The following is a 27,135-nucleotide window of genomic DNA, read 5'->3' as shown; positions in this document are numbered from 1 at the left end:
TTTACTCTTCCTAGCTGTGCTCTCTCTGGCTCCCTTTCTCCTACTTTCCTCCTGTAGACTTCACAGCTGCCACAGGTCCTCACTGTGCCCTGAGCAAAATTACAATGATTTCAGGGACACTGCTGACATCTGAGGGTAGGTAAAACGTTGCTACAGGAGACATTCCTGCATTGAATTCATACACATTCAGTGGTTTCTATTCAATGGATCCCAAGGTATATCTACAGCCATTGTTAAATGCCTTATACTAGGATCAGAAATCTTCCTTAGTTAAAAACAGTAATTCAATCACGAAAGGAAAACAAACACAACTTAAAAAGTTCCTTCCTGAGCACTGCGCTTTGGTGGGTTAAGATAAATTAATTCTGACATGCAAACTGGCTTTAGTTTACATTAAAACAATCTACTCCCTCTTCATTTCATGACTTGGGACAAAAAACGGACATTATTTCCAGGAAAGAAAAGAAGTTATCACATCACAGATGGCCTCAAGAAGCATTGCTTATCAAATAAAATCTAATTTATTTATACATTCCGGTTTACTTGCCAGTATGAAGAAGACAGGAGCCTGCAAACAGCGCGTTTGGCAGTTATAAATCACACCAGATGCCATTAGCGCGGAGGGACTTTATATTTTGGGATCAGAGACGCATGTGCTGGAACTTTCAGCAGCCTAGGAGCAGCCAGCGCATTCTCGCATGTCTCACACTGCCTTGTTAGGTCAATGCGAGCTGTCACTTCTGAGCCCCCATGCTTTGCAGGCAGTTAGTTAGTTCAGTGCAGCGTTGGAAAGGGAGGACAGGAAAGCAAGAGCATGTGTGATTGGTGACAGCTTCCATGTGGCTCACTAACAAGGCATCCTGGGCACTTTTTGTTTGTTCGTCTTTATGTCTAGAGAGAAAAAGAGGTCAACTAAAGTCTCAGCTAGCAATCAGTGTCCTAACAAGAATCTGCCCAATTGGCCTAACTCACTCGTGCGTATTCATCCTCCCTGTCGTGTGGAAGAAAGTGTGTTACTGAGCATTTGAGACAGTCTGCAATTCTGCTTCCTAAAGCCTCCTCCATTACCAACTCCCAATAGTCTGAATGTTCTCATATTACAGTTTCTGTGTTAGGAAACAAAATTTAGCATTCAATTCCCCATCTGTGGTCTGTCATGCTCCACATAAAAAGGAGTGGCACCAACACCCTTATATTTTATCTGCTCTTTCGAAAACTGCAGAAGTCAGTGCACACACAAGGGCAGCTGGCACTGTTCCCTGCACCTCGCTCTTCCCAGCAGTCTGTGCGTGGCTGACAGATGCCACCTTCTCCTAGCCCAGCTACACTCTGATGCTCAGGTTGGTTTCCATGGCTCTTTATGGTTGGTCATTTCCCTATCTTGTGCTGTGTCTTTGGCTGATGAGAACATACAAAATGGTGGAGAGGGCTCTTCAGCATGTAAGCTCGCCCCAGATGGGTCTCCTTTATCAGCACCTAAACTCATCTCCAATGATCTCTAACCAGCACCTAAACTCATCCCCGATGATCTCTAACCAGCACCTAAACTCATCCCCGATGATCTCTAACCAGCAGTTAACCACCCATGTGCTCAGGACTCCCCGACACTTTCTCTCTCTGAGCCTGGGACTTTGAGTGGGCTTCACTATTCATATTTCCATCTTATTATTGCTCACCAAACCTCTTGGATTCTTACAGGTTCAAGAGCACTGTGACTGAACACTGAAGTCTTTATTCAACACCCTTCTAGCACATTCCTCCCCTGATAATCTCAATAAAATGTGGAAGTTCGTCTCTTGCCTCTATCCATTCACTTTTGCTGTTTGAGGGATCTCTCCTTGTGAGAGCAATCCTAGCAGATTCTTTCATTGTGTCTCTTAAACATGTATGATCATGCACACATGTACACATACACAAACATACATGAGCATGCTAGGAGGAGATCCTGGCCTACTTTATTACCCAAAGGTCCCTAATTTCTAACTCTCTGTTCCTACACTTAACATGATAAGGGAAGTTTGATATTAATGCCCTGGTACTCATCCTGGATCACCATCCTTGTTAGTATTGATGCCCTGACACACATCCTGGATCACCATCCCTGTTGGCACTGATGCCCTGACACTAATCCTGGATCACCATCCTTGTTAGTATTGATATCCTTGTACTCATCCTGGATCACCATCCTTTTTGGCACTGATGCCCTGACACACATCCTGGATCACCATCCCTGTTGGCACTGATGCCCTGACACTAATCCTGGATCACCATCCTTGTTAGTATTGATATCCTTGTACTCATCCTGGATCACCATCCTTTTTGGCACTGATGCCCTGACACACATCCTGGATCACCATCCCTGTTGGCACTGATGCCCTGACACTAATCCTGGATCACCATCCTTGTTAGTATTGATATCCTTGTACTCATCCTTGATCACCATCCTTTTTGGCACTGATGCCCTGACACTCATCCTTGATCACCATCCTTTTTGGCACTGATGCCCTGACACACATCCTGGATCACCATCCCTGTTGGCACTGATGCCCTGACACTAATCCTGGATCACCATCCTTGTTAGTATTGATATCCTTGTACTCATCCTTGATCACCATCCTTTTTGGCACTGATGCCCTGACACTCATCCTGGATCACTATCCCTGTTGGCACTGATGCCCTGACACTCATCCTGGATCACCATCCCTGTTGGCACTGATGCCCTGACACTAATCCTGGATCACCATCCTTGTTAGTATTGATATCCTTGTACTCATCCTTGATCACCATCCTTTTTGGCACTGATGCCCTGACACTCATCCTGGATCACTATCCTTATTATTCTCTATGCTCAATGCACAAAAATCTTTTGTTGTGACATTTATAACACAGCAGTGTTTATACCAACATTTGACCTGAATATACTCACCTCATAAATAAAGTACAAAAATATTTTTAAAAAATCATTAATATTTTTCTATGTTGTGATTACAGTAAATTAGACAAAAATGGCTGTCATATTCTAGACTGTTACTTATTCTTAATCCATGTGGACTAAAAGTGGGATAAAAAAGCTATGGCTTCCAAAGACCTATGTTAAACACTCACGCATCAAAATGACAATGGCCTACATGACAGTATAGTTTGTCATCAGTACATGAGTTTTGTAAAATGTGTTAGGATCAGTGCTTAAAGTATTTTTACAAAAATTGGAAAAGCTCAAATTTCCCAAGAGGAAAAGTTAGAATGTTAAAACAACAGATTTTTTCAGTCTAACTTCTAATACCAACTGTGAGCTCGCACTTCCAGCCTATAAAAGCTGGTAAATCTTCCTCTAAGATGTTAACATGAAGCGTTTTAGAGTGGTTCTGCACTTCATTACCTTCGTGCCAGCTTACGTGACTTCTCCTTTCAGTCACAGACAGATGTGACTGAATCTTCTAGAATAGTAAACCATGGTTGAGACATAAACGCATAAATAAAATCACCCAGGCCAGCCACCTCTGTCCTGTCGTCTAAAGACTAACTCCTGACTGACTTGGTTGAGGGTACAGGGTAGATCTGTAGAGGGAAAGATTGTTATCCAGTTTCAAGGTCTTCCTTAAACTATGGCTCTTATTCTTTGCATTAAAATATGGTAAACTGGATTTTTCAAGTACAGAAAAGTAAGCATTTAGACCCACGTAGGCTAAATGAGGGCCTTCACAGTCACAGATTTGTACTTCCCAGTGTCACTGATACCATTCCATCTCAGTGTGTGTAAGTGCACTCTGTGGTAACCACACAATTAGACACATTTCTCATGGTGTGTCCTCATTCTGCAACCAAGACAGCACTTAAGTTCCCCATCATATAGAGACATGAAATTATCTACAGAGATTTTATTTGGAGAAGCTGCTGAAAAGTTATGACTCCTATTCCACCCTCTCAGCATGGAGAAGACAATGGTTTCTAGAGAATGGGTCAACCAGAAAGAATTGTAGGAGTTCCTTGCAATCTGGGAGATGACTGTGTTTGAGCCTGTATCACATCTGAGAAGCTGAGTGGATAAAATGATGGAGAAGGAGATGTGGGCAGCATAAGAAGGTCAGAGAGCATGAAAGAGACTGTACTTCCAGATCAGAGCAGACGAGGACAAGCACTGGTTCTCCTGTTGAGTGCTCCTATTACATTCCATGCAGCACACAGGCATGGCAGAAACCTGTTTCATTACAAAGCTAAGGGTCAGTGCTACAGAAAGCAGAGCATCTCTCCTCTGGGTGTGAGAGAAGCCACCTGGGGTCACAACAGTCTCTAGCCCAGATTTGAGACTGTTAGAAAAAGATCAAATCAAAAAAATCAGCAGGGAAATGGAGAATAAACCATAACTGACCAATATGTAGAACCCTATCTTGATATAGCATTTTGTTTATGTGATCCAATAAGTACTTTCCCTGCAAAGTTAAGTTGAGATCTCTGGTATAACTAACTAATAGCACTTCATTTTGTTCATTTTTTTCAAATTATCTGAGAGAATATCTACAATATGGATTTATAGTAGATTAGAATAGTACTGAGTCAGGAAAATGCAAAATAATCAGAGTAATACTTCATTGGGTTCTTTACAGATTAAGCTTACCCCAGGATAACACGATGATTCTAAATCCCACATGCAGTAAAAGAGGAATTAAGCTATCTGAATAGGAAAGAAGGAAGAGGGGGTGGGAGGGAAGGGGAGAGGGACAGAGAGAAAGAAAAAAGGAAGCAAGAAAGAAAGGAGAGAGGGAGTGAGGGATAGATGGAGGGAAAAACAATTACCTGGTAATGAACTCTCTGTGACCCAGAAGAAACTGACTGCAAGTCCTGATGAAAAGAATTAGGGGAAAAAGTTACATATCTGGCAGTTAGCTAGAACAGCTATTCCACATCTCATCACCCCCAAATGGACTCCCAATCTAATGTCACCATGCTCATGAGAGTTTCTTAGTTCTCCAGGGTTGTCCAGTGAAGTTCATGCCAGAAACAATGAAAGCATTCTAACATGGACTGAGGGAAGATGGGTCATTTGTGGTTTACAACTTGGGTTAGTAATGTTGAACCAGTGATTCTGTTATACTAAGTGGCAATTCAATTTCATTTGTAGCTAAACTCTCTGATTTATAGATAAATCCTCTTGAGCAACCTTAAATGCCTAGAATTTATCTTATACTAAGTATGTGCTAACATACACTTACAGGATGCTCGGTAACAGGCGTTTTCATAAACCTCAATTAGAAAGAGTAATCACAGATCATGTCCTAGTCATCAGAAAGAGGTTGCCTGGATTGATGTTATTCCACTGTCAGAAGCCTTGGGCCTCCTTGCTAATGAGTATGCTGATGCTCTGTGCAGTGTCAGCAGCACTGGGCACCTCTGTCCTTTCACCTGCTTCCCACGGGGGCTTGTCACCCAGCTCTGTGACCAAGTTACTTTTCCAACTTTGCTTTACTAATTGATACCCAGTTTCTTTTTTTCTTCCAGATCTACTTTTAGTTGAATATTAGTTAAGCTGAATTTCAGTAAAGCCAACTAATTAGCCATGTGTTTTACCACTGTGGAGCGCTGCTAAGTCTCTTGAGTGTTCATTTTTACATAAAGAGACATGGTATCAGTAATGAGTCACTTTTTAAAAGATTTTATTGCTCTTGTATTTATGAATATGTATCTCAGTTGATATATATATGTATGTGTGTGTGTGTGTGTGTGTGTGTGTGTGTGTGTGTGTGTGTGTACCCATGGAAAGCAGAGAGGATGTCGGATCTCTTAGAGCTGGAGTTTTAGGTGGTTGTGAGCTGATGCTGGGAACTGAAAAGCATCAACAAAGGTTCTTAAATAACGAGACCTCTTCCTACTCCATAAATCACTATTTTTTAAAAAAATACAGGTTTAATGTATAACATTCCACAGAAAATGAAGTATTGTTATGAAAAAATTTGACAATATGGATTCTTTAAACTTAGATTAGGACCCAAATTGAATGCTAAAACACAGATATTTAACTCTTTAAGAGGAGTTACACAAAGCAACGTTAAAAATAGCTAAACAAAGCCACAATTATAAATTTTCCTGACTTTATCATTCATGTTGGTATTCAAATTTTGGCATTTATCTCTAAATACTTTTCAATTTCTAATAATATCTCTACCCTTAAGAAATATAAGGATAAAATTAATTTTCAGAACCATCAGTATGTGCTTCCTACCTAAATTAACTTTTAGTGATATGTGATATAATGCTAGAGAACAAGTGGTCACAGGTTGGCAGAACTTGGGAACTACATCAGCTTCATTTATCACTCATTTGTGCTTCTTTTTGCATTACATGTTGACTGGAACAGCGCTGTTCCTCTAGGAGAATCAGCACCATTTTAGCAAAAAGACTTCCATCTGGAAGCGATGATGGGGTGAGCGGTTTATGCCTCCACCACTCCTGGGTTGGAGAGAGTTGCCCATCCCAACCTGCCATGCCTACATATACACCATTTTGCCAAAATATCCAACAGTGATTGTAATGAGTTTGGGTCCCCTGATTTGCTGGTACAGGACAAACTTATAAGAAGGTTATACACGAGATCACTTCCTTCCTGTTTCTCTGTGGCAAGAGTAGATGAAGGGACACTGTATACAGGTCAACAAAGTATCCATTTGGATTTGATCTGTTGCCATTAATAAGGAGCGTCTCTTTCCTGTGCAAAAAGGTTCATTAAAAAATATATTCTAGACTTCCCTGACAGAAGTCTGTGCTACACCCAAAACATCAAATAGCCTCAAAATTCTAAGTCCTTTTATTATTTATTAAGTCTTTTGAAATTCTGAATAGCTAAAAATATAGAGCTATGTAGCCTGTCAAGAAGGCAGAATTTCCAAGCTACAGTATAGCCATGGAACACACCAAGACATCAGTACCTAGAGTGAATCCCGTAGGTCCTCACCCACAGCAACCAGCAGAGGAGAGTCACAGTGGAATTGGAAAGGTGTTTACATAAAGGACAAGACCATGTTGCCATTTCATTTCATATATTATTTTAGAAATATACACACATGTGTATATGTATGTATATATGTGTCTACGTATACATGTACATGTATATATGTATGTGTATGTGTCTATGTATACATGTATACGTGTACATATGTGCATATGAACATATGTAAATGTGTATATAGTTGGTAACTGTTTATTTAAGGGAAATATAAAGAGAATAAATAATAAGATAAGCCAACTCACCTCCTGTAGCCGGTCTATGTACATACGGCAAGTCTCCAAATCACAGTCTCCACGGACAACTAGAATACCCAGAGGGATGGCTGAGGATGAAGGAAAGAAAAAAAATCTAAAATGACATGTTTGGTCATTAGACTGACAACTGTGTTTCTCATGGGTAAAATTCCAGGCATTCTGTGGATCTGGATACAACCATGAGAAGAAGTGGACTCTACAAAGCTCCTGTGGCCTCGGATTCTTCTTCCCAGCAGGTGTGATCTGCTCACCTTGTTTGAGTCACATTGTCCTAGTCACATGGCTTTTATCTCAGTGGCCCTAATCCAAAGTATACTGTCTAATAACAACAGACTGCAGAACTGGACTCCTGCTCACTGTCTGCTGATGCTAGATGCCTGCAACGGCACAAAGGCACAGCCTGAGGAAGTAATTAGTCAGTCAGGATTCTGGACACTCACCTGTTGCCCTGCAGAACACATGAACCTCGTCCTTTGGCACATTTGCAATGGCTTGCTATTCTAATACTGAAGCTATTGAAATGGCATTGCTTCCTGATGGGTCACAGCAATGTTAAGTATGTAGAGTTGAAGGAGAATGAGGGGGGAGAAGGAACAAGCATGAGAACAAAAGGAAGTGAGGATTCTTGAAGGGAACAAGTTATAAACCCAAGTGATTTTAAAGAGATTCAGCATTAAATGTGGTAATAACAAGCCTTGGTTAACATTAAGGAAAAGCCAAGTTATTCATCTATTTGGGTAACAGAAGATGTCAAACTGGTTTTACTAAGAAGACATTTCTTTACTTCAAATATAAACTAATATCTCTGAAATATTAAAAGACATTCTACTTCTCAAAACAAAAATGAGTACAGTTACAGTATTAAATTCATGATATAACATACAATGTCAACATATCTAATCCATCAGCAGGAACTAGCAAGCACCTGTATGACATTAGTGCTCACAGGTTTTAAGACCTTCATGGATTAAATTTAGCTTTATAGCTTCACTATTAACAAATGAAATTACAAAGATTATACTAAGGGTATTCTCTGAAACATGTGGAGCCCCTTTCATCTTTTATCTGGAAAACAGGGGTGATTCCAAACAAAAGAAGCAGCTCCTTCCCCCAAACTAGCCCCTGGATTGCTTTCCACTGGGGAGAACAGACCAGAACTACTCCTTCCCTGCTGTCTCCTCAACTCCTGCTTACATCAGTCTTGGGAACATCCATAACCCTGCTGATCTGAGGGAACCCCAGGGTGAAAACTAATCCCCTCACACCAAGGATAAGACTTTCTATTGTCTCTTCCCCAATGCATGGTAGAGAAATGGTAAGAACTCAAAAGTGTATGTAAAAGAAAGAAGATGAATTAGCCCTCACTCAAACAGAAGAAGTGTGCTTTAAAGACACACATCATTTATACAGGGCAGACAAAAGTAGAAGCAGAGAAGTAAAGAACATGTCCTAACTCACTTTTGGTAATTTTTCAAGAAGCTAAGTGAGTGAGTCAGGAAGCAGACGGTAAAGAAGCTCCTGGGTGCCATATGTTTGGGAGAATGACCTCTGTCTTTCCAAAATGCAAAATATTTCCCCTTAATTTCAAACGGGATAATGTAGAGAAATGAAATTTAATCAATACTTACCTATTCTTTTTAAATTTGGGGATAAACAGAAATTAAGAATAACCTTTCCAATGTCTTTGATGTCCTTCAATTATCAGTTACTGGAGTTCCTCTTGTCTGAATATAAATTGCTCTATGCAGGTATTTTAAAGTACAGTTAGGTAATAAATGTTTATGGTTGGGAATCTACCAGAAACAGGTAGAAAAGATATTTTTCAAAGATGAGTAACAGATTTTCAGAATGTTTTTGCCTACTCCTGAACTAGGTGAATAAAAGTAACTGCATTTGACTGTTATTGGACTAAGTATTATTAATACTTAGCTACTGGAAAAAATAAAGATAACCTCTCTGACCACTCCATAGCATGTCTGCAATCTATGGTCACATGCACTTTCAGAAGTTAGCCATGTGCAGTCGGAAAGAGCCACAGCCTTTCACCCATGCGTGACCTCTGCTCCCAACACTGCTTCTGACTTGAGAACTGTTCGTCTAAGCTGTTTGTTCTTGCTATGAAATCGCACAATCCCTTTGAAACCTGGTTTGAAAATGGTTGTTCAGAATAGGTATCTATGGCATTTTGTGAAAGATGAAATTTCAAACTCTATATAACATTGATTTATTAAACCATCAATGTTGGGTCTCCTTCACTAACATTTAGGCGTCTTCCGTTAGAACATGGCATCGTTATGAAGGGCCAGCTCGTGCTAGGAGTTGCCTGATTATATTCTTGTTGAGTTAAAGGCCAGTTCCACTCTTTCTGCAAAGGGTAGCAAAAGAATGCACTGCAAAAATGTTCCAGTCACCTTCACTCAGGGCTTACGTGATAAGGAGAAAGGAGAGACTTGTGGGAAATTCACACGTTCCATTTGCATTATTGATGATCACCTGCCAAACTTCATGACAAAGTTTTCTCTGTTTTAATTTGGAGTGTATGACCTGAGCTTTAGCGTTTCTGCAATTGTCTCAAGGACTCAACTTTCGATCATCTGAGAGACTTGGTCTTCGATGTGTACCAACCAGCACTGATTCTACATGATAGGATGTATATTCATTGAAATTTGCAATTTCTAACTAAGCAAAAAAGAAAAAAAATGCTGCCCTCTTGAATAAAATAATAGATTTAGCACAATTAACAATTACTCCTCTCTCATCAAAAATACTTTTCAACTATAGTAAAAGAAGATGGTGATATCAAGGAGAAAATAGAAACAAGAAGTGGATCAAAGATGAATGACCGAGCCAGGGTCCATGAGGATCCATCCCAATTCAAAGTGTATGAGGATCCATCCCTATACAAAGTGTGAGACAGAGATTGAAAATATACAGGAACACTCAAGGCTATAATTTCATTGCATATCTTGCAACATCACACAAAGAAAGGCAGAATGAACCTGGAAGTAAATTCAAATAAGAATTCTAGCTGAACACAATCAAGAACCAAAGTTTTCTCATAAATGGCCAGATGTTAATGTGATTCGAAAATCCTAAATAAAACTCTGATAAGTTATTGCTACTTACTTATTGAAAATTTTCTGATAAAAGTAATTTTAACTTTTTTTTTGCACATTGCCATACATTTAACTGTCTCTGTTTAATTACTATTTTGATCTTGTTGTCTTTCATCTACCATTAGTTTTTCATTATGTAAACTAAATTTTCTAATACATTTTTAAAGAAATATCAAAGAGAGCCAAGAGCACAGAGCTGGAAACAAAAGATTCATAGAAGCCTGAATCAGAGAGGAAAACAGTGTATGCTAGTAACAAAGCTTACACTGTCTCCTGGACACTGCAAGAAAATTTTCAGACTTAGCTTTGGCTTTATGTGAAGCTATTTAAAATTAAAGAAATTCATATGAATGCTGTGGGCTTCCAAATATCAGCATATTAATAAAAAAATGTTCTCTGTATATCAGGAGACCCTAAAGGGTTGCATCCTAATGAAATCACAGTGTGAACACCAAGAAATGTAAAACTCTAACTCCAAAATGTTCATAATTCTTCCTCCATACACACACACACACACACACAAAAAAAAAAAAAAAAAAAAAAAAAAGGGGGAAAGGAGAGGACAAGGGAGGGGAGAGGATGGAGAAGGAGGAGATTAAGGGGATCAGAAGGGAAGAGAGAGGGGAAAAACCTAAGCAACACAGTTTATAGAATCCCCCATGGGCTTGCTATGAGCACCATCAGAAATATCAGGAAGTAAAGGGAGAAAGGGCAGCTGAAATGAGAGCACTGAGTAGTAGAAACTAGATAGATTACCCCCACACGTTAGGCACAGTTACTATCTAAAAATGGGGGATAGCTGCAATTAGCAGAGTAGAGTGTCCCAAAATTTCATTCTCTCATAGGGCTTGCCAAAATCTGTCATTACGTAATCTATCTTTTTGGCATGAGAAAGACACTTGAAACCTGACAAACCTACGTAGCAATGTATTAGCATATTTGCAAGCACATGCCCAACATTTGTCAAGGTCCAAGGTAAGAATGTTAGACTTGAATTTCATATATCTCCACAGGCACAGATTAAGTCCCAGAACTGTGGGAGTAGACAACACTTTCCTACTTTGTAAATAGACCTTTGCTGACACCTGAAGGAGGTGTCAGAATGAGAATTCTTGTAATCCTCTGACTGCTGGGACCAAGCACAGTTACTGTGAGGCATAGCCACACCCCTTCTCTTCCCAACACAGGCTCCATCCGGAACAGGGAGGAGGCCCTGCACATGTGGGTAATCCAAAAGACACCTCAAAATTCTCCAAAGCCCACACAAACTCCCCTGTACCAGGCTTTGGTTTCATCCACACGAAGTACTTTCCCTTAGAGTCTGGATTAGAGGAAGAGACCCATAGACATCTAAAGATCAGGCTTGGGGCTACTGGGCTAAGAACTTTCAGAACCTAGAGCACAGTCAAGGAAAACAAAAAAAAAATATCTCACAAATAGCCAGATGCTAATCCAGCCAATGATGATTTTTAGATTCTAAACAAAATGTCCACAAATCAGTGTGATTTAATTATTGGAAACTTTTCTGATCAAAATAATTTTTAATTTATGAAAAAACTAACACAATCCCAGGAGTCAGAGCTTAGCTGGAAAGGGCCACAGCAGGGCCTGCCAAAGCTGGGAATCTTCTCATATAAACCTAAAGGGAACACTGACTTGGAATTCTCAAGCATCAGTTTGCCTAGTTCACATAAAGAAGCCTGAAGTACAAAACCTTTTTCAAGAATCTCAATGTCTATGGCTGTGTGTCTGTGCACGGTTGGTACCCATAAATGTGAGTGCTTGCAGAGCAAGCAGACATCACTGGAAGCTCTGGAGCTGAAGTTGCAGGCTGCCTAAGGTATGTACTGGGAACCAAAATCAGGTCCTTTTAAGAGCAGTATTCTCAGCTATTGGACCATCTCTCCAGCCTTGACTCTCCTGTTTAACAATGAACAGAAATGTAGAAAATGACCAGAAAACTGGGACATCTACCTAACACAGAAGGTAGTGAGTAAAATAAGAAATGAAATCAAATACAAAATGTAAGAAAGGAAAGACTTAAAATATTATCTTTATTACAATTGCAAAGTTTTGAGAAAATGGCTATATCTATGAAATCAAAGTATGTTGATGGTGTTAGAAGAAGGGGAATTGTTTGAAGGGACAGGGCCTCACACAGAAAACAACCAGACGTACAAAGTACTCAGAAATTTTAAATTCAATGGGATACAGAGCTTAGTCAAACAGTCAGGAGATGCTCCCAGGCTCCACCTGCGCCCAGAGCTTGGGCTTCACATAGTCATCGGGACCATAACCTGCCGGTAAGACAGCTGATCCCACAGGAGTACTTTCACTCATAATCCCACAGGTGAGACCCCACTTAATCCCACTGACTATCCAAAGAGAGACCTGCCAGGAGCACACAGGGCACAGGAATCTCAGATCGTCCTGGACCCCAACCCTTTCTGTCTCCGTCTGCGCCCAGAGCTGAGGCTGCCCCACCGGCCACTGGACTCCTGAGAGCTGGTCTCACAGGAGCACTCTCAGGCATAAGTCTAAAGGTGGGACCCCACTTTCACTACACTGACAGTCCAAAGAGAGACCCGACAGGAGCACATGGGACCCAGGAGCCACAGAGTGGCAGGACCCTTCCAGTCTACAACTATGCCCAGAGCTTAGGCTGTCCCTCAGTCCTCCAGACCCAAAACCTGGCCAGAGAGAGCTGGTCTCCCAGGAGTGTTCTCACTCCTAAGATCACAGGCTCACAGGCCCACAGAAGGGACAAGCTTCAGCCAGAGACAGCAAGACCAACTAATATCACAGATAACAAGGTAGCAAGAAGCAAGCACAGAACCTAAGCAACAGAAACCAAGAAAACTTGGACACCATCAGAAACCAGTTCTCCCACCACAGCAAGTACTGGATATCCCAACAAACAGGAAAAGCAAGATTTTGATTTAAAATCACATCTCATAATGATGATAGAAGATTTTACGAAGGACATGAATAATTCCCTTAAAGAAATACAAAAGAACACAAGTAAACAAGTAGAAGCTTTTAAAGAGGAAACACAAAAACCTCTTAAAGAGTTACAAAAAACCCACAACCAAACAGGTAAAGAAATTGAAAATAAATATCCCGTATCTAAAAATAGATATAGAAAAATAAACCACAAAAAGAGACAAAACTGTAGATAGAAAACCTAGAAAAGAGATCAGGAACCATAGATGTAAGCAGATTGAATACAAGAGATTGAAAAGAGGATCTCAGGTGCAGAAGATACCATAGAAAACATTGACACACTAGTCAAAGAAAATGCAAAAATCAAAAAGCTACTAACCTAAAATATCCAGGAAATCCAGGACACAATACAAACCTAAAGATACTAGGTATAGAAGAAAATAAAAATTCACAACTTAAGGGCCCAGTAAATGTCTTCAACAAAATTATAAAAGAAAACATTTCTAACCTAAAGGAAGAGATGCCCATGAACATACAAGAAGGCTACAGAAATCCAAATAGTTTGAAACAGCAAAGAAATTCTTCCCATCACACAATAGCCAAACACCAAATGCACAAAAAAAAAAAAAAAAAAAAAAAAAAAAAAAAAAAAAAAAAAAAACAATTTTAAAAGCAGTAAGGGGAAAAGGTCAGGTAGCATATAAAGGCAGAAACAGAATAAAAATAGGCCAATGAAAAAAATTAAAAAAAAATAAAAGCAGACCTATCAGAATTATACCAAACTTCTCAACAGAGACTACAAAAGTTAGAAAATCCTGGAAAGATGTCATACAAACCCTTAGACAACACAAATGCCAACCCAGGTTATTATATCCAGCAAAACTCTCATGGAGATGAAAAAACCAAGATATTCCATGATAAAAAATTTACACAAATATATCTTCCCACAAATTCAGGCCTACAAAAGATAATAGATGAAAAAGTCTAACACAAGGAGGGAAACTATACCTTAGGAAAAGCAAGGAAGTAATAACAATAAAAATAACAGGAAACAACAATCACTATTCCTTAATATCTCTTAATATCAATGGACTCAATTCCCCAATAAAAAGACATAGACTAACAGACTGGAAACAAACAGGATTCAGCATTTTGCTGCATACAGAAAACTCACCTCGGTGACAAAGAGAGACACTACTTCAGAGTAAAAGGCTGGAAAACATTTTTCCAAGAAAATGGTTCCACAAAAAATGCTGGAGTAGCCATTCTAATATCAAATAAAATTGACTTTCAACCAAAAGCTATCAATCACTTCATACTCATCAAAACAAAAATTTATCAAGATGAATTCTCAACCCTGAACATCTATGCTCCAAATTCAAGGGCACACACTTTCATAAAAAAAATTACTAAAGCTCAAAGCATGCATTGCCCTATACACAATAATAGTTGGAAACTCTAACACCCCACTCTCATCAATGGACAGACCATGGAAACAGAAATTTAACAGAGATACAGTGAAACTAACAAAAGTTATGAACCAAATGGATTTAACAGATTATCTACAGAACATTTCATTCTAAAGCAAAAGAACATACCTTCTCAGCACCTAAAAGCACCTACTCCAAAACTGACCATATAGGTGGTCACAAAACAGGCCTCAACAGATCAAAAAGATTAAAATAATCCATGCATTGTATCAGATCATCATAAACTAAGGATGGATGATCTTCAATAACATCAAAATCAACAAAATGTCCACATACACATAGAAGCTGAACAATGCTCTACTCAGTGACAACATGGTCAAGGAAGAAATAAAGAAAGAAATTAAGGGCATTTTAGAATTTAATGAAAATGAAAGGACAACATACCCAAACTCATGGGATGCAATGAAAGCAGTACTGAGAGGAAAACTCATAGCTCTGAGTGCTTCCAAAAAAAAAAAAAAAAACCTGGAGAGAGCATAAACTAATAGCTTGACAGCACATCTGAAAGCTCTAGAACAAAATGAAGCAAATCAGATCCTACTACCAAAGCCTACATTGAACCAAACTAAAATATCCGGAGGAACTGGATCATTTTCTAGACAGATACTAAGTACCAAAGTTAAATCAGGATCAGATAAACCATCTAAATATTCCCATAACTGCTAAATAAATAGAAGCAGAAGCAGTCATAGAAACTTTTCCAACCAAGAAAAGCCCAGGACCAGATGGGTTTAGGGAGGAATTCTATCAAACTTTCAAAGAAGACCTAATACCAATATCATTCCACAAAATAAAAACAGGAGGAATACTACCCAATTTGTTTTTTGAAACCATAATTATGCTTACACCTAAACCACACAAATACCCTTAGAAGAAAGAGGACTTCAGACCAATTTTCTAATGAAGATTAAAAAAAATATTCAATAAAATCCTTGCGAACAGAATTCTAGAACACATCAAAATGATCATCTACCATGATCAAGTAGACTTCATCCTAGAAATGCAAGATGGTTCAATATATAGAAATCCATCAATGTAATCCACTATATATAAAAAAACTAAAAGAAAAAAAAGCACATAATTATCTCTCTACATGCTAAGAAAGCATTTGATAAAATTCAGTTCCACTTCATGATAAAAGTCTGGGAAAGATCAGGAACTCAAGTCCCATATATAAACATAGTAAAGGCAATATACAGCAAACCAGTAGCCAACATCAATCTTAATAGTGAGAAACTTGAAGCAATTGCATCAGGAACTAGACAAGGCTGCCAACTCTCCTGCTATCTATTCAATATAGTACTGGAAGCCCTGGCCAGAGCAATTAGACAACAAAAAGATGACAAAGGGATGCAAACTAGAAAGGAAGAAATAAAAATATTACTATTTGCAGATCATATGATAGTATACTTAAGTGACCCCAAAAATTCCACCAGAGAACTCCTAAACCTGATAAGCAACTTCAGAAAAGTGGCTGGATATTAAATTAACTAAAAAAAAAAAAAAAAATGAGTAGCCTTCCTCTACTCAAAGGATAAACAGGTTAAGAAAGAAATTAGAGAAAGAACACCCTTCACAATTGTCACAAATATTATTAAATACCTTAGTGTGATCCTAACCAAGCAAATGCAAAGTCTGTATGAAAAAAACTTCAAGTCTCTGAAAAAGGAAATTAAAGATGTCAGAAAGTGGAAAGATCTCCCATGCTCCTGGATTGGCAGAATTAATATAGTAAAAATGGCCATCTTGCCAAAAGCACTCTACAGATTCAATGCAACCCCCCTCAAAATTCCAACTCAATTATTCAAAGAGTTAGAAAGAGCAATTTGTAAATTCATTTGGAATAACAAAAAACCCAGGATAGTGAAAACTATTCTCAACAATAAAAAAAAAATTGTGGGGGATGTCTCTGACATCAAGCTGTATTACAGATCAATAGTGATAAAAAAAACTGTATAGTATTAATACATCGACATGCAGGAAGATCAATGGAATAGAACTGAAGACCCAGAAATGAACCCACACACCACCTGATCTTTGACAACGGAGCTAAAACCAACCAGTGGGAAAAGGACAGCATTTTCAACAAATGGTGCTGGTTCAACTGGCTGTCAGCAGGTAAAGGACTGTAAATCAACACATTTTTATCTCTCTGTACAAAGCTCAAGTCAAAGTGGATCAAGGACCTCCACATAAAACCTGATACACTGAAACTAATAGAAGAAAAAGTGGAAACGAACTTAGAACAGTAGGCACAGGGTAAATTTTCCTGAACAGAACACCTGTAGCTTATATTCTAAGATCAAGTAACAATAAATGGTTCTTCATGAAATTGCAAAGCTTCTGTAAGGTAAAGGACACTGTCAAAAGGACAAAATGGCAACAAAAAGATTGGGGAAAGATTTTTACCAATTCTACATCTTAAAGAAATATTCAACATCCTTAGTCATCAGGGAAAGGCAATCAAAACAACCTCGAGTTTCCACCTCAGACCAGTCAGAATGGCTAAGATCAAAAACTCAGGCGGCAGCAGATGCTGTTGAGCATGTAGGGAAAGATGAACATTCCTCTATTGTTGGTAGAATTGCAAGCTGGTTCAACCATTCTAGCAATCAGTCTGGCAGTTCCTCAGAAAATTAGACATAGTACTACCAAAAGACCCAGCCATACCACTCCTGGGCATATACCCAAAAGACACTCAAACATGTAATTAGGATACATGCTCTAATATGTTCATAGCAGCCTTATTTATAATAGACATAAGCTGGATATAACCCAGATATCTTTCAACAAAGAAACAGATGCAGAAAATGTGTTACATTTACACAATGAAGCAGTACTCACCCATTAAAAACAATGACTTCATGAAATTCTTAGGCCAATGGATGGAAGTAGAAAGTATCATCCTGAGTGAGGAAACCCAGTCACAAAAAAAAAAAAAAAAAAAAAAAAAAAAAAAAAAAAACACATGGTATGCACTCACTGATGAGTGGATATTAGTCCAAAAGCTTGGAATATCCAAGATACAGTTCACAGACATGTGGAGATCAAAAAGATAAGACCAAAGTGTGAATGCTTTAGTTATTAGAAAGGGAACAAAATACTCAAGGTATGTAGAGGGATGGGGGTACTTGAGAGGATGAAGGGAGGGGGAGTAGGAAAAGGAGGCAGCATCAGGTATGAGAGAAGACAGGAATGATATACAGAGGGTCAGGAATTTGAACAGAGTTGTGTAGCAATGGGGGATGGGGAACTGAGTGTAGCCATCAGCAAGTCCCAGATACCAGGAAAGAAAGAGGCTTCTAAGACCCAGTTGGGATGAAATTAGCTGAAATGCCCAACAAAAGGGAGGGACTACCTGTAGGTTCTCATATCCAGAGGTTAGGTAAGGCCCCTCAATGTGGGATAAGGATATCCACTCATCTCCAAATTTTTATCCAAGAATTCCTCCTGTCTAAAGGAAGTATGTGGATACAAAGTATGGAGCAGAGACTGAAGGAAATGCCATCTATAGACTGCCCCACCTGGGGATCCATCCCATATAGACACCAAACCCAGACACTATTGCTGATGCCAAGAAGTGGTTTCTGATAGGAGTCTGATACAGATGTTTTCTATGAGGCTCTGCCAGAGCCTGACGAATACAGAGGAGGATGCTCTCAGCCAACCATTGGACTGAGAACTGGGTCCCCAATGGAGGAGTTAAATAAAGGACTGAAGGAGCTGAACTTAGAAAGAACAATAATATCAACCAACTAGACCTCCCTGCCAGAGGTCCCAGGGACTAAACCACCAACCAAAGAGTGCACATGGACAGACACATGGCTTCAGCTGAATATGTAGCAGTGGATGGCCTTCACAGGACATCAATGGGAGGAGAGGCCCTTGGTCTTCTGAAGGCTTGATGCCCCAGTGTAGGGGAATGCCAGGACAGGGATGCAGGAGTTGGCAGGTGGGGAGCCATCTCATAGAAGCAGGATGAGGGGGTGTCTGGAGTGAATAATTTACATTTGAAATGTAAATAAATAAAATGTCCAATTTTAAAAACAAAAAAATGCCCTATAAACATTCCTACAGGGAATCTAACACAGGCATTTTCTCAACAGAGGTTGTTCTCAAATAACTGTAACTTGTGTCAAGTTGACAAGACAAAAACAAAATAAAAACGAAACAAACAATATCATTATTTTAAAGAGAGGACACTAAGGACAAAGATTATATGTAATTCAAGGGATAAAAGTCACATCATATACAAAAGATCAGAAATCGGAATGTTTTTAACTTTTCCAAGGTAGAAGGGGAGGCTTTAAAGCAGAAGTTGTAAAATTCATCTAACTGTTGGCATTGCAACAGGACTCAGTCATCTACAGGGCTCATGCTCAAGAACAGTACAATCCAGTTACAAAGTAAAATAAAATACCTAATAATTTTAAAGTAATTTGTGATTTAGTATTGGGCTGTATTGGGTTATCTTTGACTACATGAACAGGTCACAATTAGAACAAACCTATATGACTTTTATTTATAATCTAAACCATTAAACAAGCCCAAGAATTGAATAAAGAAGAAATATAGTTCAGTGAGAAGGTATTAGAACATTTAAGAACTGGAAAAGTTAAGTTTTGTTATAGCATAAAAATACATGCGATAGTAGAAATGGGCAATCCAAAGTCAAAGGGAATCTCCCAGTGTCAGCTACAAGATCTCAGCACAAGAGACATATTGACTTTCAAAACAACTGGAGCATGTGGGTCCAGAGACAGATGTGCACAAAACGGCCATCATTAAGACTGTCATGTTGCATATAGAGCTAGTTTTCACACCAAACACAAAATGTGGGAAAGCCTAAACAAGCAAGTTACGTATGCAAGTATGTATGTATGTTCAAATGTACACATATGACAATACTATTGTTCCTACACATGCTTTTCCTTGGCCTACTCCATAGAACAAGAGTTAGATCACAACAAATCAGGAAAATTACAAAGACTCACTCCCAGGAGCAGCATCTCCACGTGATAGTAGAAACTGTCCTGAAGCCATCCTAACACCTGCCAAATGTTTCCAGAACTTATTGATCATGGTGCCCTCTCAAATTCTCTCATATTGGACATTGAACCGTCTTTGGAAAGCTGAAGCAGGATAGTGACCAGAAATGCTTTGCAGCAATCTGGACTACTTCTTATAAAACTTCTTGTGTTGTTTATTTGTTTCACTACACATAGGATTCAGTTTGCTGACTCAGCCATTATTTACGTATCAAGAAAGAAAACATTACAAAACCTAGCCTGATTGTCATCCTGATTGAAAAGGCAGGAGGCAGTACATGCTCTGCTTTAAAAACAATAACGACAACAACGAAACACAAAAAAACCAAAAATATCATGCAACAGATACGTCTCTACTTTAGCCATTAATTTTGAAACCTCCCCATTATATCTATAACACTATGATGCATTTTACATGCAAGTTAGATTGAGCTAAAAGATGCACACATAAGTAATAATGCACTTTTCCCTGGCTGTGTGAGCGCCCAGAAAAGATATCAGTTGACTAAATAAATAAGATCCACTTTTACCAGTGTGATGGGAATCATCTAATCTTGGCAATGCCAGGACAACAAACGTGTACTCTCTCCTCTCCTTCCCTCTTCTCTTCTTCTGTCCCTCTCCTGCCAGCTGAACCAGAGTATGCCTCCTCTCTGGCCACCCGGTGTCACAGCTCTTAGTTTCCTGGTCTTTGGACCTCAGACCTTGCAGTAGCGGCACCACCTTCAGGCCATCTCTTGAGCCCCCAACTTCAAGCGGGGAGGTCCACCACTGGCTCCTGTGCATCTCAAGTCTTCAAAGAGGGGCTGACCACCCCACGGCTTTCCTGTCTTTGGCTTGTAGATGACATATGGTAGGACTCGCCCCTATAACTGCATAAGCAAGTCCCATTTCATAAGTCCCTCATATGTCACTGTGTCCTGATTATTCTGTCTGCCATGGACCCTCATCAATATCCATACATGTAAGGACTTAGAAGTCAACAAGACAGCAAAAGAGCCCTCAAGGCATGGGTGACAATTAGACAAAATCAGGCATAGAAACTGGGGAGAAATTGTGCCGTTAACTGGTGATCCTTAGCTCTGAGGAAAATATACCACCAATTACTTATTTTCAGCCAAGAGTCCTGCCATGTTCCCTCCCCTTGGCTTTCACCCCATCCCATTAACCCCTTTCCATGCTTCCGTCATGTAAATCTCTCGTAATCTGAAAAGTGATTAAATTAGCTGAGCTGAGAAATACATCATCGGTTTCACATGTGCATCCTCTGGATTTTATGCTTGAAATAAAACGCCAACGGGTCATACTAATTATTTTTTTTTCTTCTACACTTAAACGCTAGGACTACTCGAGCTCATTATTCAAATGTATGCCAAATTGTGCATACATTAGCACAAGTCATCTCTGGTACATTTAGGTCTTGCAGCTAGAATAATACTCTTCTACCAAGAAGAAACTTTGAACGTCTCCAGGCACTAAAATCAAACACGTCAAGTACAATTTCTGAAATATATATCTCACCACAAATGCCAGAGGTCCCACGAATAGAAGCGGCCTCAACATCTGCCCGTGGGGTTGAATTGCTCAAACTAGTGAAAACCAAAGTTGGTAGAGGTTATAATAGAAGGTGCTTGGTGCTTAAGAAAACTTGAGAACTATTTTCCAAAGATAAAGAGATATTACATTAAAAAATAAAACACAACCAAATAAATTAGTCAAGTCAACCAATTATTTGATTGGAGAGAGACAAAATAACTTTGCCAGTATGTTGCCCTCTCCCAGGCTCTCTGAATCCATTATTTTTCTCTTTTACTTCTGCTGTATCTTAGGTGTACAATGAAGCCTGAGAAATCCCATGAGAATTCACAATGGTTAGGAACCTAAGCTTATTGTTCATGAAAGCCTTGTGAGTGCCTAGAGACAGGATAAGTTAGGTACATCCCTTCATCCCAAGGTACGATACCTATATATTCAGTGAAAAAAAAAATCTGCTGGGAAGAAAAGCTAGAATCCGAGGTCATTAATTGCCCTACATGAGTAAATCACTCTCCACTTTCAGCATGGCAACCCGGTTAGAACTGACTTGCTCTGAACATGCATTACAGGAACATGAATTAACTTGTGCTGTATTAAAGTCACATCCTCTGGAGTCACGCCATAAGGGCTTTGATCTATACAATGTGACACGTTACTGTTTACATGAATTTTAGGGTGGATGAAACAAAACTTAATTATTAAGATGCTGATAGAAATGATCATATGCTAGGGCTGGAGAGATGGGACAGTGGTTAAGAACCCTGACTGCACTTGTAGAGGCTCTGAGTTCAATTCCCAGCAACCACACGGAGCTTCATAACCATCTGTAATGGGATCCGATGCTCTCTTCTGGTGTGTCTGAAGAGAGTGACAGTGTACCTACATACATTTAAAAAGAAAGGAAGGAAGGAATCATATGCTAGGTGGTGAAGGGAAGTACAGAGGGCTGGGGATGGAGAACAAAGGAAAGAAAGATGGCAAAGAAAAGGCAGAGAGACAAATAACTTATACTGATGTAAAAAGGCATCTATTGATTTTGTTCTTTAATCTTCGTTACCACACTGAGAGGTGGGTAGCACCATTCTCAGAAGGGTTAGGGGGCAAACACACTCTAAATGTCACAACTACCAAGCAGCAAGGCAGTGCCAGTGCCATCTGCCTTTTACTCCCAGTGGCCACCCGACATATGTACAGAAATAGAAGTATCAGTGTGGGTTAAAGGGCTGAGAGTGCTTTGGAGGAAACAGAATGTCATTAACCTTCAAAACTGAGCTCAGACTAGAGAAGGCAGAAAAGGGGGGCAGGGTGGCCAAGGAGAGACTGCATCTGTCGTCCATAAGCTTCACAGGGTAAACTGAATATGGAGAGCCGAGAGCAACAATTCTAAGGCTGTGCAGAAGATGAGAACTAGGGGATGTAGAAGCTACGAGTAAAGTCTGCATGAACACACTTGGTACATGTAGGGTTCCTTTCAAAGCTGCGGGATTTTCAACAGGCCAGCTTCTGAGTGACTGATTTACACGGACCATGAAAAAGTTTGCTAACACTAGAAAACCCTCACTGGAATTCAGTGTTCATGGAACTTAGGTGAATGTGATTGACTTTATGCAGAAATGCAACAACGTATTTCAAGCAGTTGCTAAAAGTTATAAAAGCCATAGACAAGTACAGTGTACAGAGGACTTTAATCGAATTTGTGATTAACAATTTGCTGTTAAAATGCTTATATTTCAGGGTTCACATGGAATGAAAAAGCTGACTGATTGCTAACATACTCTAACCAGAGAACAAATCTCACACTCTCCCTTGAGGTTTGAAAAGTACAATACTTCAGATAAACAAGATATTCAAAGTGTTTCCAGAGATAGTTTTGAATGAATGTTTATGAAACATTTGTTTCTAGCCATTATGTATTTGATAGCAGTTTCTCGTGCCACTTTATGCTAAAATATCATTGGCAAATGACTACATTAGGGAAAATGTAATAATTACAGAGCCAGTGAGCTTGGCTTTCCCTTCACTCCTGCACAGCCTGACAGCCGATGTAATGGAAGAGATTATGATTCCCACATCCTCATTAATGTGAAGATTAAGTAGTGCCCACAAATCACTTACATAGAGCAAACCCAGCCGATATTCTCCTCTCAGACTTATTAGAGTCACTATGACTTCTCCTAATTCTGTTATCAACATGTACTGGTCACTGATAAGCACTCAAAGCAAATGTCAGCAGACCACACAGGAGACCTTTGATAACAGATAAAGGGCCACACCAAACCAAATAGGAGGAATCGCCAAATCTACTAAGACAGAAGGAACCAGCAGCTGGCAGCCCCTTGATCTAAGCAATGGCCCCAGGGAGCGAAGCCAAGAAGAGCTGTGCCTGCCATCCAGTCCCCGGGAAATGGAGAATGAGCTTAATAAACCAGAAGAAACTCACAGCTGTTAATTCGTTCTCTGCAAGGAACTGTGATGTATTCAACAGGCTGTCAGTGTGGAGATAAAGGTACCAGCATGCTATGCAGGAGAGAAAAAACAGGATTTAATTATCTGACAGTTCTGCTGTTACGGTGTACCACCTGGTAAAGCAAGACCGCAGCTAAATGGGACCATTTATTTATTCAAAGCACAGACAACTATTTTCAGAGGGATCCTGGAAAGCACTTGAGACTCCTTGGTGAGAAACTCCTCAGGTATGGCAAAGGTTTCAGTTCCCTTCTAAGTACACAGATAAAGACTGCAGAGACCCTCTCTAGGGCACTTCAAAATGTTGTCTCTAAGACTGGTGGTTTCGATTGTGAGCATTACATGATCTAGAATCATTTGAGAAGAAAGTGTCAATGATACACTGTGTAGATAAGGTTGGCCTTGTAAGCACGTATGTATGTGGCTTATCATGAGTATGCCAAGTGAGGTGAGAAGACCCAGCCTAAAAGGACATTTCCTTGGGCTGGGTCCTGAACTGTGTGAGAGGAAACATGAAAACCAGTATAGGCATTCACACATTCACACTCACTCTGACCTTGAATGTGTGTGTGTGTGTGTGTGTGTGTGTGTGTGTGGTGGGTCTAGCTACCTACCTATCCTTCCTGCTACTGTGACTTCTCCAGAGTGGCTGACTAACTTGGGATTGTAAGCTAAAATAAAATAAAATAATTAAAATAAAACCTTGTCTCTCCTATGTTGCTTTTGTCAGGGTTATTTTATCAAGACACAAGGCCTAAGGTATCCGTTTCAGAAGAGATTGATGAATATAATCACAAAGATAAAAGCTCATAAACTAGGCACTGTTAGAACAACAGAGTAAACCATCATAATACAGATACTAAACCCAGAATCAAGATGCTTCTTGTGAGCACAGGTCAATACTTCGTAACATTTAACCTTTCATTAAGGATCAATTTTGGCTTTACCAGCAAGAACAGGGCTTATATCAAGTATCCCCTATCTTTTTAACTACTTATATGCGGCAACAAGAAAGGAAAAGCTATCCCTTAGAAATTAACACAGAAGAAAAGCTAGGCAAGCTTGAACTGGCAATGAAACTTTAGACAGAATACCAAAATCATGGAATGTGAAAAAAAATATAGCTCCATCCATATGAAAAGACCTCGGTCTAGACACTGTTAAGATAATACGGAAGACAAGGCAGAGACCGGGAATGAGTCTTTGCAAAGCGCTTATCTGAAAAGGAATAGCACCTTCAATAATCCTTAAAATTCAACCATAAGAGCAAGTGTTAAAATGGCTCTTTTATTGCGCTCATCTTTCTGTGAATAGACGCTCCACCTTAGACATAGAAAACTTATAAATTTGAAGTTAGGATCTGCATAGGAAAGAGAATACACTGTGTTTAAATTTCTTATCCTGGGTTACCTCATCAGTGGAATATTTTCCTGTTCTATCCATTCCCTTGAAGATTTCATAATTTTTCTGTAAGGCTGATATGTCACGGCATAAATTGTACCATGGTTTTATTATCCAGTCATCCTCTTGTTGATGCAGAAGCTCCTAACTTGTCTGAGTGCTGAGAATAAGTGGGTGTTGAGTGCTCAGCACTGAATGCAGCATCCCACCCAAAGGACCATGGACCATCCAGGAAGAGGAAGTGGAGAGACTGCAAGAGTCTGAGGTGTGCTGTGAGGATGTTGCCTTTTAGATATGGTATGCCTAGCAATCATGAGCATACATCAGCTATGAAGACCTACAGAAGACCGGATTCTCCAAAATTCCATGAGTGGGGGTGAAGACCATGAGGCCCCTCCCCTCCATGAGGAGTTTTACCATATTTAATACATTTTATCATATGCTGTTAAATATTGTCTCAGCATGCAATCCACTATAATTCCTTTGTAATGAACTGAGCTGAAAATTCTGTCCACACAAGTCTGCATATGAATGTTTATAGCATTTTTTAGACTATAATTTCCAAACTGTGTATGCGACCATGGTATCCTTCAGTAGGTGAATAGTTAAATCAATAGCAAGGTGTCTGTACAATAGCATACCAGGCAATAAAAGAAATGAGCTATCAAGACATAAAATCTCTATTTGAATTTTAAATACATGCTGCTAAGTGACAGACATGAATCTGAAAGACTGCCTACTATACGGTTCCAACTATATAATGTTTTATAACTAGTAAAATTATGAAGACAAAAGAGATGGATAATAATGAGAACAAGAGCTTATGAAATACGGCACTGTAGGCACAATCTGCCCATGGCACTCATGAACTCCCAGTAGCTATGAGTGTTTGATAAAGTCAAGACTGGACCCCTCAACATTCTATCATACAGGAGGAAAGAGCTGGTGGAGCCCACCTAAGCCCTACCCAGAAGAGCTAGTGTTGTTAGGGGATGCTGGGAAGAGAAAATGAGTGATGTAGTCTCTGTTAAGTTACTGGCCCAGTTAAGCCCAGTAGGTCACAATGTAAAGACAATAGACAAAATAAAAAAACATGTGCAAGGGAGGTCGTGGCTAGAGGAAGGCGACTCACAGAATGGACAGAAAATAAGGCAAAGTGGGAGATGAGTGTGACCAGAATATATTATATGTATTAAATGATCAAAGAGTAAATTTACAGAAGTTGTACAAAAACCTAAAAGAAGCTTGGGGTGGTAGGAAGAGTCTAACGGTAGTCATATGTTTGGGGAAAGAAAGATAAACATGGTACTTTTTATACTGTGTTTTACTTTTAGGGTAACAAACCTCTTGTGTGTGACAGTATAGGTGTGAACTCATGCCATGATGCACTCACAGAAACACATGGTGCACAACAGCGGTTTCTGAGGCATCATACAGGTGGAGGTTAGACATGAGGGTGTGGTGGAGACTTGGGGAGGAGTGGGTATAAAAACAATCCTCTCTACTGACCCCTTAAATTTTGTATAAACTTAAAGTTTCTTTAAAGCTCATCTCTGGAGACTGCCCCACCTGGACATCCAACTCATATACAGCCACCAAACCCAGACAATATTGCTGATGCCAAGAAGTGCATGCGGACAGGAGCCTGATACAGCTGTCTACTGAGAGGCTCTGTTAGAGTCTGACAAATACAATAGCTGGCTCATAGTCAACCATTGAACTGAGAATGGGGTCACCAACAGAGGAATTAGAGAAAGGATTGAAGAAGCTAAAGGAGTTTGCAGCCCATAAGAACAACAATACCAACCAACCAGAGATCCCAGGGACTAAACTACTATCCAAAGAGTACACATAGACAGACTCATGACTCCAGCTGCACAT

At 39.6% G+C, this 27,135-nt stretch overlaps 1 protein-coding gene across 5 annotated transcripts in view; it reads right to left on the bottom strand.

Moving 5' to 3' along the window:
- Positions 1-27,135, bottom strand: part of DGKI (diacylglycerol kinase iota) — a gene marked incomplete at both ends in the record, with an annotated part of 420,018 nt that overhangs the window by 77,474 nt on the left and 315,409 nt on the right. For 3 of the 5 annotated variants that reach the window (XM_080932354.1, XM_080932356.1, XM_080932357.1), the window contains 2 exons: positions 4,795-4,839; positions 7,243-7,322. In XM_080932354.1, coding sequence (XP_080788480.1) covers positions 4,795-4,839; positions 7,243-7,322 — 125 coding nt within the window. Of the gene's footprint in view, positions 1-4,794; positions 4,840-7,242; positions 7,375-27,135 lie in introns of all 5 variants that reach the window. The other 2 variants (XM_080932355.1, XM_080932358.1) reach the window with 1 other exon arrangement.

This window comes from Micromys minutus (assembly GCF_963924665.1).
Source record: "Micromys minutus genome assembly, chromosome: 18".
NCBI lineage: Eukaryota > Metazoa > Chordata > Mammalia > Rodentia > Muridae > Micromys > Micromys minutus.
This window is presented reverse-complemented; position numbering and strand designations above follow the sequence as displayed.